The 12,824-nt window shown below is 40.3% G+C and overlaps 1 protein-coding gene across 3 annotated transcripts in view; it reads right to left on the reverse strand.

Moving 5' to 3' along the window:
• Positions 1-31: 31 nt before the first annotated feature.
• The window catches only part of LOC104693332 (E3 SUMO-protein ligase ZNF451-like), a 36,477-nt gene continuing 23,684 nt past the window's right edge, over positions 32-12,824 (reverse strand). For all 3 annotated transcript variants that reach the window (XM_039569135.1, XM_039569136.1, XM_019289373.3), the window contains exons 13-15: positions 12,540-12,726; positions 3,236-3,310; positions 32-1,194 (exon numbers count right to left, since the gene is read on the reverse strand). In XM_039569135.1, the coding sequence (XP_039425069.1) occupies positions 1,124-1,194; positions 3,236-3,310; positions 12,540-12,726 (333 nt within the window). In that variant the 3' untranslated portion in view covers positions 32-1,123. The remainder of the gene's footprint in view (positions 1,195-3,235; positions 3,311-12,539; positions 12,727-12,824) is intronic.

Consider the following 12,824-nt stretch of genomic DNA (forward strand, 5'->3'; position numbering starts at 1 on the left):
ACAGCAGGTAGAAGCAAACTTGCAAGGTGAGTGAATCATAAAAAAGAATTAAGTTGACATTTTATTATATTGAGATTTCTTACTGATTGACAGCAATCAATAACTGAAGTATAACAGGCTGGTAAAGCTGGTAAAGTTTGCATAGGTATTTTTAAACAAAACTGAAAAAGATGACAGATAATTTTAAACACAGAAATAATTTCACTTAAAATAAAGACAGTACAAAAATAATTAGCACATTTACATTCATTTATCCAATGCCACCTCTTCATGAACAGAAGAGAGCAAAGACAAAAGTATATAGAAATATTACAGTTTAAATCCTCTCACATGTATTCCAAACAGAAACTAGGACATTTATTTAGATTCTGCTCCCTTAAAAGGTTGTTCCTGCCTCAGGTAAAGGAGAGGCAATGAACTCGTCAAACTTTAAGCCATCAAATCCAAATACTCTTCCACTATTGAAAAAACAAACACATTTATAAAAATAAAGCTGGTAAACTAACTGTACAGCCTGTGGTCCTGATTCTGACATACATAACAAACAGGACAGACACAAAATTATGGTCTACGAAGTGAGACCAGCCACAGGCAAGAGTCAGGCCATATGTTCAACAAACCTGGGATCTAAGCTTCTCTTTATAACAAGATTAGCCAGGCAAATCTGAGATAACTGGACTTTACTATTTTTATCTGTTGCAAAGACCACATGAAAAAGTAAATAAAGACAATGACATTTTGTGACAAAAAAAATTCAATACAAGAACCAATTTAAAAAAAACCCAACTGAACAACCAGGAACCCCAAAATACCTAGTAAGACCAGCCTACTAATTAGGCAATACCTTAAACAGCTAAATTGGAGACACTTAGTCATCACCCATTAGAATCAAATATGAAAAGGCTTAAAAAATTATTTTTATCAAACATAACACATTGCTGTGAATATGAATAAACTCCAGCTGTTCATCAGTATGACAGAGGACATTAGATTATTAATCTAACAATTCCAGATACAGATGCTTTTAAGGTGGCATTTCTGAATCCTTGTAAATATATAAGCAAGCTTCCATTTTTGTGAGCAGTTCTGATGGCATGGTGTTAGTGTACTGAAGTATCTTCATTTACATTTCCTCAAGGCTCCTTTTGATAGCTTCTTGCAGTTCTGCATCCTGCAGTTCTGCATCCTGCAGTTCTGCATAAATAAAACAAGATTATAATCTTAAACTGAAGGTGATAACTAGCCATAAACACAACTACCTTAATATTACTACATAAAGCACGTGCTTACTTCTGTGGGCAATGTCAGTAGACTTCAAAAAAACCCCTGAGAAACAGATGAAAATATTTTCTCTCCTTCAGTTGTATACTATCTTTTCAACACTACAAAATATGGAAAACACCTCTATAACGTTCAACTGTATTAACTAAGAGCAGCCCAATGATTAGTTCAAGACCATAATGCAACTATGTATTTACTGGTCAAAATAATAGCAAGATTAGAACCCATATGTATGTGCCAAGAAAAATAAACTAAGTACTGGGAAAAAACCCACATACACATAACAAGCAGAGAGGTTTCAGTATTTTTGTTCCAGTTCCTTAGCCAGAGACGTGTCCATAACCTATGTTCTGACTTGGCACCAGTGTTGTCACTCTTACTAGGTAGGCCAGACAAGTAGATAAAAAGTCATTATCAACAGTAAGAACAGTCTAGATCAGGGCTGTAGCAGTTTCGATGGTGAGGAGAAAAATTGCATTGCACTCATCTGGCTTCTTAACAATCTCAAACAACTTTCATATTACTCAAAAAAGAAACTCTGTTTTTGCATTACATTTAGGTTGCTTTGGGCACTAATTTCTTGGTGTTAGCGATCAAATACCATAAATTAGACAAGGTTTGTAAGTACAGCAAATATTAATACCAATAGTATAGCTGGAAAAATTAAAGCAGCTTTCAGACACAGTGTCATTCATGAAATTATTCATTTTCTGCTTTAGGAGGACACAAGCACATCCTGTTAAAAAGAAAGAGCTGTCTGTTCTTATGAAAAAGGAAATAGAATTTTAAAACTTTAATAATTGCTGGGCTGTTTTATGCAAGGCTGAGATTTGGAACAGAGATCATATCAACGACTGCTCTCCCATGCACCTGGACTTTCCTGTAACAGCCAGAACTACTGATAAAACAGAGTTTCTTAGAGAAAAATATTACATGGTCACAGAAACAAACAAAAACAAACAAACAAAGACAGAAAACCATTTGCAGACAACTGCTTGCATTAAAATATGTCGTTAGTTAGCCACTAAGCCTGTGCAAAAATCCAGAATAAGGTCCAATAATAAGTTGTGACTCATCGAAGGCAGACTACTTCATAAGGTCAGATGGCTCTGCACTGCAGCACCAGAAGTGGGACCTCCTGTATGCACCAAATGCCACTGCTATCCCAGTACTAGGGAGGGAGGCCTGAGTGCACCAAACTTTCAGTGCTGGAGATGAATGCTTGGACATTTAACAACAGTATTTAGTAACAGTTGGTAAACTTATAACTGAACAAATTCTGGGAACGTAATATTCTGTTATCAGTTTTATCACTGAGCTTGTACAACTTTTTCGTTTTTTTTTTTAGTTTATTTTACTTCCATCAGGTGGAGGGGAAGAATTATCAAGCCTTTCAACAATAAATTATTTTCAAAGTACATTGTGGTCTGTCACCAAAAATGCATGACTACATTAAACACCACCAGTAAGCTCAACAGCAAAAGGACGAAAACAATTTCATATAACATAAAGATAGGATGTGAACAGACAGATATGCTCCTGATTCAACCTTGTGCAAAAATCTACAGCTCTTTTAGGAGACCAGAGTGCTTTATTGTGAAATGATACCTAATCTTCAACTATTTATTCAGAAGTTCAAGTATTTAGTCAATAGTTCTACTCTGAGACAACAGGCATATTAAACTGGTGCAAAGTGAACCCAGTCAAGTCTTCAATTGATCAGTACCCTGGTGTCCCAATGAAACAGATTTTTAGTCTGCTGGCATATTTTTCAGGTTAGGAATTTTTTTTATTTATACCTCATCACAGCATTCTTCACTACTCAAGACTGTCCAGCATAGTTTAGAGAGCATTCCTAAGAGGTCACTTGCTGTAAAACTGATTTTAAGTTTAGTTTCTGTATAGTCCATAATTAATAGTACTCTTGAACACCGAAACATAAAAATTAACAGACCTTCCTGTTTGTTTATTTCTTCTAAGCTCCTCTTCACTGTTTCTTTCATATCTTCATCCTCTTCACTATCTGAACCTTAAATGCACAAATGAAACAAATTACACATTGCTTCTAATAAAGATATTAACAGCCTCTCTTGCATTTCTCTTACTGTAACATCAACTGATTTGAACAGTAGACTTGTTATGATCTAAAAAACATCAAGAGAAGAATACATTCCAGTGGTCGTTTAAGACAGCAACTCAAGAGACAGTTTTCAGCTACCTTCTTCCCCTTCTCCCCATAATTTACAGGCATATTTCTTCAATTTTTTATTATGTTAAAGCAGTAACAAGAAATAATAGCTGCAGAAGCTACCGTGTCTACTGCATTTGTGGGGGTTTTTTGTGATATTCAGTAATTAAAAAATGACTCATTTTCTATAAATTACTCACTTTCTATAAAATATATCAAGGATTTAATTATGAGAAGAAGTGCCTTAGCACATCTCTGCCTACACACAACTGCAGCTGTATTTTATTGCCCAAATACTGCATTTGAACAATGGAGTGCTAAAACTCAACCAAGCAGTGCAATTCAGCAGATGTTGCTGTTCAAGTCTCATATAAGCAGAAAGTTGATACACTTCGTTTAATCTGTTAATTCATCACAACCCAGCCCAGCCAAAAGTCCGCAACCTTTCCCTTTCTTAATAATGCTCTTCACAAGGCTGGTTTCCAGCTCCAGAAGGACTGCTCTATTTTGAAGTGTCTAGTAGGGATTTGTGTACCTAAGGTGGTGTGGGGTTTGTTTGGTTCGTTTAGTTTTTTCCTGGTTGTTTTTTCCCCATTAAACAGAGCCTCAGTAAAGTACAGGTTAAAAACCAAGCCAATGAGTCATGTTATGCATTCATTCTCCTCCTGCTACAGGCTATTGCTATTTTGGGAGATGGTCTCTGTAATGAGGTCTTACAGTATTAGCAATCAACAAGGTCTCCTACAGTCATACCAACAGAAGCACTCCCCTTAAAGTCATCACATTTATGAATACATCAATGTGCAACCCAAAAAAAAGCCAGAAATAAGACAGATATACACTGCAGTTAAAATGGTCTTTCTCCACTCACTTGGCAGACTGACTGTGAACTCTTTTTGGAGCTGCCTATTTCTGAGCAGAAGAGATACTAATTTTTACCTCATTTTCCAAAGCAAACAAAAGAAAGGAAAGAAAAATCCACACCCCCTCCTCCCCCAAAAGCAGTCACTACAATTACTAATGAAAGGGAAGAAAAAGTGCAAAGGAAAGGCTTTTCACAAGAGGCTTCTCCCTTATTAACTATCCTTTTAATCTTCCAGCCTGGAAGACATCTCAGACTGCTCTATAAAGTTTTATACCTGTTAGAGGTGGAACAGTTGAAGCAATGACTCCCTACCCCAATTCTTGGCATAAATACATATGACATAAAAACACTTCCAGGCATGGGACATCCATAGCTTTTCTGGGCAACTGGTCAAGTGTCTCACTCACTTAGTAAGTAACTTCTTCCTACCATCTAATCCAAATCTTCCTTCTTTCAGTACAAAACCATTCTCCCTTGTCCTGTCATTATCTGCCCACATAAAACGTCCCTCTTTTTCGTAAGCCCCCTTTAAATACTGGAAGTCTCCTTGGAGCCTTCTCTTCTCCAGGTTGAACAACCACAACCCTGTCAGCCTTTCTTTCCAGCTCTCTGATCATCTTTGTGGCCTCCTCTGGACCGACTTGAACAGATCCATGTCTTTCTTGTGCTGAGGACCCCAGAAATGGACACAGCACTCCAGCTGAAGTCTCATAAGGGCAGAGTAGAGGGGCAGAAACCCCCTCCTTGACCTCCTCTTTTGATGCAGCCCAGGATGCAGTTGGCCACCTGGGCTGTGACCGCACACTGTTGGCTCACGCCCAGCTTTTCATCCATGAGAATGCCCAAGTCCTTCTCCACTGCTCTGTTCTCATGCAGTTCTCCTCCCAGGCTGTACTCATGTCTGGAATTACCCCGACCCAGGTGCAGCACCTTGCACTTGGCCTTGTTGAACTTCATGAGGTTCTCATGGGCCCACTTCTCAAGTATGTCCAGGTCTTCCTGGATGACATCCTGTCCTTCAGGTGTGTCAACTGCACCACTCAGCTTCATGGCATCTGCAAATCTGCTGAGGGTGCCCTCGATTCCACTGTCTGTGTTACTAATGAAGATATTGAAGAGCACCAGTCCCAAAACAGAGCCATGGGGGTCACGACTTGTCACTGGCCTCCACTTTGACATGGAGCCAATGACCACAGCTCTCTGGCTATGTCCATCCAGCCAATTCCTTATCCACCAACAAGTCTATCCATCAAATCCACATCTCTTCAACTTTGAGATAAGGATGTCATATGGGACTGTGTTAAGCCTTTACAGAAGCCTAGGCAGATGACAGCACAGCCTTCCCTTGTCAACTATTGTAGTTGCTCCATCATAAAAGGTCACCAGACTGGTCAGGCAATATCACAGAATGGTGGAGATTGGAAGGGACCTCTGGAAGTTGTATTGGCCAGCCTCCTAGCTCAAGCAGGATCATCTACTGCCCAGGACTACGTCCAGATAGCTTTTGTGTATTACTGAAAATACAGTGCATGGGGGAGCTCCAAACTTGTTAGATATGAACTGACTGAGTAAAGTGAAAGGATCACCTTCCTCAACCTGCTGGCAACAATCTTCTTAATGCACCCCAGGGTACTGTTGGACCTCTTAGCCACCAGAGCACACACTAGCTCATGTGTCCACCAGGGCCCCAGGTCCTCTCCTACAAAGTCATTTCCCAGCTGTTTGGCTCTTGGTCAGCATATACTGGTGCCTGGGGCTGTTCCTCCCCAGACGCAGAACCTCTGCACTTCCCTTTGTTGAACTTCATGAGGTTCACTGACAGCCCACTTCTCCCCTGTCAAGGTTCCTCTGGATGGCAGCACAGTTCCTCTGGTGTACAAACTGGCACTCCCAGTTTTGTGTCATCAACACACTTGCTGTAGGTATACTCTGCCCCATCGTCTAGGTCATTAACATACATTAAACAGGATCAGTCCCAGTACTGGGACCCAGCTGGGTTCTGACTCCCATCTGAACTTCATGCCATTGATCACCATGTTCCAGGCCTGGCTGTTCAGCCAGTTTTCAATCCACCTCAGTTTTCTCATCCAGCCCACACTTTGTCAGCATACACTCCTGATACTCCAGACATCTTCTAATGAAGAATGTTTTATTTTGAGAAATCAGGCATGTCCTGGCTCTCTTGTCAAAATGCTCTGCACATGCTATAGCTCCCAACTCCTCTGGTGTCAGAGGAAAAGCAGTTGCCCAGTTTCAGAGGCAAGACATCTTAAGATCTCTTGTACTATTCTCTAGTACATTTTGTCAAACGCCCATCAGCTAAGAACCACTGACTGTACTTGTTCTTTCAAAAGAAATCCTACTGCTCACTATTGTCCTCACATACTGACATATTCCTTGTGGAAGAATGAGAAAGCAGGACAGCAAACGCTGGATGAATATAGAGCTCAGAGTGATTTTTTGACATTTTATGCATCTCTCAGAAACCTGTTCTGGGGAGAGACTGGTAACTTTCACAGAATGTAAGTGCCACCCACTGTCCTGCCATCACAGCACCACAGCTTGAACTTAGTTGCCCACATGGCTCAGGGTAACTCCCTCCCACTATGTCTGATCTTCTTTTGCAACCTCCCCGGTTACCACCATCCTTTCATAATTTCCATTAGGTTTACCAGCAGAGACGCGATTTCCCTTCGCTAACCTTCATCCTGCTTCCTTACCACAAAACACACCTCTTGTCTCCTATGTAGTCTCACACTCCACACTGCCCCTTCTCTCCTAAAATACTCCTTCTCTTAGTCTTTTCAGTAACTCCCAAACTCACCTGCCTCTTTCCCATTCCAGTGAACAGCGACATTCACATCACACTGTCTCTCCAACCGCTGACCCTTTTCCTTCTACAGCTGGTATCTGGAGTTTTAGTGCTACATCATGGATACCATTTGTTACCTCATTTCGGGATCCTAGTAATTACTTAGCCAAAAACTTAAGATCAGTACCCCACCCTTACCTTTGTTAGCAATCACATCTGGTATGTGCGACCATGCTGCCTTTAAAATACTGTTCCCTTGGCTTCCAGAAGCTTTTATTTTATTCCTTCTTTCCTATGTCCCTGGAGGATCCTTGCCACATACTCTTCCCCAATACTTACTGCTCTAATCTCTCTTCATTAAGGTAACATAATCTGTAAATGCAAGTACAGCTACTCCCTGCCGAGGGTTACATGATACAAGACCTCTCTTCCTCCATGCAAAGCAAGCTTCACTCTATGTATCTCTGCCTACAGATGCTCGTTCATCTGCTCATTCAAGAGTCGGACAAATAAAAATAAAGCTCTCAAGCCATCATTCTCCTCCAACTGCACTTCTTGGGAACTGTGGCCAATATAGTAATGATCACTCAGACTTTCATCTAACCTTTATCTTAGACACCTCTCTCAAATTCAAAACCAGATTTAAGCTAAACCTCAAGAATTTTTTTGTATGGTCTCAGTGGTGAGGTCTTCCCAGTTCATCCACTGGCCTACAATTATTGTTCAGGCTCATTACCTTAGGTCTCAGTCCATCGCTTTCTCCCTAGGGCATACACATACATTCACAGATGTACACAGGATATGCCTCTGACACACCAAACCCAGCAGTAACTTCCTGTTGTAGCTAAACACAAGGTTACAACTGAAGGGTGACTTTCTTATCACTCCGTACTGCAATAAGCTGTGGCTGCTGTAATAGAGGAATATATTCTTACTACAGAAACTATAATTCATTCACGGTGCATCACACTGCAGATGCTCATGCCCTTCACATTCAGGGAAGTGGGGGCTGGAGGCTGTGACCTAACTTCAGTCATTTGCAATCTGTTAACTAAAGGTTTGGAAAAAGCAGAGATGGGACATATGTAGCATTCACACTGGACCTCAAACTGGACCACACATGGATTTTCATTTTCACCCATGAAAATCTTGACTGTGGAGAAGGAAAGCAACAATTCTCAATGTCTTCTATAAATCGGTTCTTTTGTCCTCTTAAATTCTTTTGTTGGCTGTACATAAAACAAAAGCTTTTGGGCATAGTGGGAGCTAGGAAGCTTAGAAGCATTCATCAAAATGAACTGAAATCCTGCTCTTCCAAACATAAAAGCTCTCACAGAAGCTGCATTTGGTAGTATTTAAATACTTCAGGCAAGAGTAGCAGATTGAAGACGCAGGCTGACAACTCCATTTGAGCACAGTGAAATATACTTTATGGGTCAGTGAAAGAGGTACAGTGGCTATTTGGCAGATAACATTACATTAAGCACACCACTGATTTTGACAGGCTCGTGAGACAGACTAGCTCTTCAAAAGAAAGGACAAGAAATACTTCAAAAAATTTGCTCTTATTATTTAAAAGAGTCTGTTTTACATAAAAGCGCAGTCACTGAAGGATCTCATATGAGCATAACTGGGAGAGATACAGTTGAGCTAAAGACATCAACTTACACAAAAATAACTTGTGAACCAAAAAGTTGTGGCAATCCTGTCAGTGTCCAGATGGATATGGTAACCCCAACCTACCATCATCTTTGCCCTCAACATTGTCCAGCGCTCATTAAAAGTGTACTTTCTGTACTTTCAACCCACAGGACATCACAAGACATAGACAATGGAATAATGATATTTTTCTGCACACTACAAATTTTTTGTTACAAAGGAAGACATTGAAAATTCTTCTCCTCTGCACCTCCCAAACCACTTGATTAACATGCATGAAGCTCCCATCATGTGTTGTGGCTTCAGCATAAAACCAAAAACCTTCTTCATTTATGAGCTCAGGCTTGGCAGCAGCAGAGCACGAGTAAGAATGCCTACTCTTTTCATACCTCAAAGGAAATTCAAGCATTTCCTCCAACCAAGGGTTTCCTATAGTAACATACAGTTGGTATAGTATTGCAACATATGCAGGAACTTTTATTTTTATTTATTTATTTTAAAATTAATGCAGTACCACAGTTCCCACAGCAGTTGTGCTAGTAAAATGGTTCACAAGATGCACCTGTCAAATTGCCACATCCAAACACAATCGAGATGCTCAGAAGCTAATGATAGCTCCGTGAAGGTGATTTAGGGAAAGAGCTTTTTCATTTCGCAGCTCATCCAATACCAACAACAGTCATATTTTTCAACATGATTCTCTGTCGTGTTTCTCACTTACTTCTCTCTCCAGAATAGCCATAGACTTGAGAAAGTCACAAAGCAAGCAATTCTTGTTTGCATTTCCTTATACTCAGCTGCTCTTCTGTAACAGGTCAACAAGTTATACCAGCCTATGATACGCTGTACAACTTTCCATCTCAACCCTCCAATACTGGTTTTGCCACATTAAGACTTGCAAATGATGGCTGATGTTGCTGAGCAACACACTATGTGTGTACAATGTGGTGGCTTTCTCTTTTCAAAGAAAAGCTTTATAAACTCTTGGTAACAACATAATCCCACTAAGCAGTGAATACAGACCTATTACCAACAGTGAATTTTGTAAGACTCTGTTTTAATACAAGAGGGGGAGACAAAGGCAGCTCTTGATGTCTGGGTCCCCCCTTGCTGAAACTAACTAGAAAAAGGGGACAATTCTGTTCTTTACAAGTTTGCTAAGGAATGCCAACAGCCAAAGGAATCATGTGTCATTCCATCAACTTCCTGCTCAAGGATTTTTTTTTACAGTGCCCACATGCGTAACTTAAGTGGAATGCACAGTGAGCAGCCAGCCAGCAAGTTAAGGTTTGCAGCCTCTGGGTAGGGCCAATCGCCGTAACAGTAAATATTAATGTAGTAAAGGACATTGAAAGAAAGGTTAAATTAGGAAAATTCTGAAGCAAGACCAATTTAAAAAAACATACTGGAGTATAGTTTATACACAGAAAAGGGTTAGATCAAAGTCATCACCTCTGAGCTAGTATATGCCAGCAAATAAAGCTATACTAGAAAAACTACCCAGGCAGGGAGCTAAAGTACCCCTATATAGCAAAACAGTCATTCCCCTCTCCTCATGGTCTCATATCTTTAAGTTGCACACCAAACTATACCAGAAGTGAAGCCCATACAGCTGAATCAACTGCTTGCAAGTTACAGCTCTCTTCCAACTCCTCCTCCCAAAAAATATGCAAAAAGTCCACGAAGCAAAAACAGCCACCCACATTAATATACAATTATACAGCTCTAATTACATTACAAGAGATCTATCAGTCTAAGAATTTTAATAAACTCTAAAAGAAACCTTTGTACTGGGAATGCAATAATGTATAATATCACAAAATGATCTGGATTGGAAGGAACCTAAAAGATTATCTAATTCCAACTCCCCTGCCATAGGCAGGGACACTTTCCAGAAGACCAGGTTGCTCAAAGCCCCATCCAACCTAGCCTTGAGCACTTCCACGGATGGGGCATCCACAACTTCTGCAGGCAACCTGTTCCAGTGCCTCATCACACTCACAGTAAAGAACTTCTTCCTAATATCGAACCTAAACACACTCTCTTTCAGTTTAGAGCCATCTCCCCTTGTTCTATCTCTCTATGCCCTTGTACAAAGCCCCTCTCCATCATTCCTGTAGGCTTCCTTCAAGTACTGGAGGGCTGCAATTCAGTTACTCCAAGGCTTTCTCTTTTTCAGGCTGAAGAACTCCAACCCTCTCAGCTTTTCCTCATAGGAGAGGTGATCCAGCCCTCTGATCATCTTCATGGCTTTCTCTGGACTCATTCCAACAGCTCCATGTCCTTCCTATGCTGTGGTCCCCAGAGCTGGATACAGCACTGCAGGTGGGGTCTCACCAGAGCAGAGCAGGGGACAGAATCCCCTCCCTTGCCCTGCAGGCCATGCTGCTTTGGATATGTTTGGCTTTCTGGGCTGCAAGTGAACATTGCTTGGTTATACCCAGCCTCTCATCCACCAGTACCCCCCCAAGTCCTTCTCAGCAGGGCTGATGTGCATCAGATCATCTCCCAGCCTTTACTGACACCAGGGAAGGTGTAGCTTTATGGAAAATCCCTCCCCACTGAGAAAATGAACTCCACTAATGAAAGTGACAATTCTGTAATTAATATGCCAAGAAAGTTTACTGGTATGGTTGCATCTGGCTGGGAGTATCTCCATAATCCACCTGAAAAATCAAGATCAGCAAATGCTTGGGGTGGCCAGAAAACTCTATCAAGCACCTTTTCTGTATCAAAAGCACTTAAAATAAATTCCAGCTCACCACAATTTTTTTCTGGAAAACTATTTAATTATCCTGTTTTTTTCCCTTTAATCAATCAATGCCAATTCATCATTCAGAGATAGCACTTCACTTTAATCTTCTTGGTGGAACAGCAGCATCATGTTATAGCTCTCATAAACTTGTATCAAGACTAGCAGTATAATTTTTCAGAGAACAGTTTAGGGCTAATTCAGAAACAGCTTTCAGTAATATACCCTGAATTTGCAATCCCCCAAAACCACAACAAGAAGCCAGAAAAAGCAAAAATGTCTACAGAGAAATGTCAGGCCTTCTAGGAAAACATCAAAATGCTTCAAAATACTGACAAGTATTAACACTCCATCTCAGCTCTGGTACTCTTTGCATGAAAATGAGCTGGCTCAATCCTCTTTGATTATCCTATATAAAACCAATGTGATCATTTTAGCATGCCATTAGAATCTGGCACTTTAGAGAACTTAAAAATTTCCACTGAGATTTTTTTCTCCAAATGGATGTGTGAGTCATGTGCCAGTGAAGACAATTATGAAATGATAGGAAGTAGCCAGGAGGTCAGAGTTAAAATAGGCAGAAGTATTTTGAGAAAGGATGCTTTAGCAGGGTCACATTTGTTTCAGACACAGCATAAATCAAGCCAAACAGATCTGAGTACAAATTGATAAATATGCATAGGAGTGCTTTAACTTCTTCTTTAACTAGAAAGGAGTTTTCAGACTCAAACATCACTTTTGTCTCCTGCTAGAATAAAGAATACAGGGATGTCAGTTTGTTATACTGAATGAAAATGCTTAATTAAGTCTGTTTTCAAAACATGCCCAAAACATGATTTTCTGATCTCTTGTTCATTGAAATACCACTACAATACAAGAAGCACCAAGCAACAGTTTATGTTACTAGTGTAAGCGTTCCATTTTTTTATTGGAAAGAACTATCAGTTTACTTGAAAAATTGTGTTTAATGTTTACTTTCTACCTTTTGTGGTATCTGAAATGCTGTTTAGCAAGGCACACATCATGTCTCCTTCAATATGGTGAGGATTCAGGATGCGAGCTGGTCGCTGGGTCATTTTAAATTGGTTTTCCAGTTCCAGGAAGCTTTTGTCTCCAGAAAGTACAGTGAAAGGAATTTGCTTGGGCAGGTGCTCATCCAGACGACCAGCCTATAGGGAAACAAATGACAAGTGTTGAACAGAGATCATGTTTTTATCTCATGGCATGTGGCTGGCTTTGTGCAAGACAGGTCTTCATTGCAAAGTTT

This window comes from Corvus cornix, chromosome 3 (genome assembly GCF_000738735.6).
Source record: "Corvus cornix cornix isolate S_Up_H32 chromosome 3, ASM73873v5, whole genome shotgun sequence".
NCBI lineage: Eukaryota > Metazoa > Chordata > Aves > Passeriformes > Corvidae > Corvus > Corvus cornix.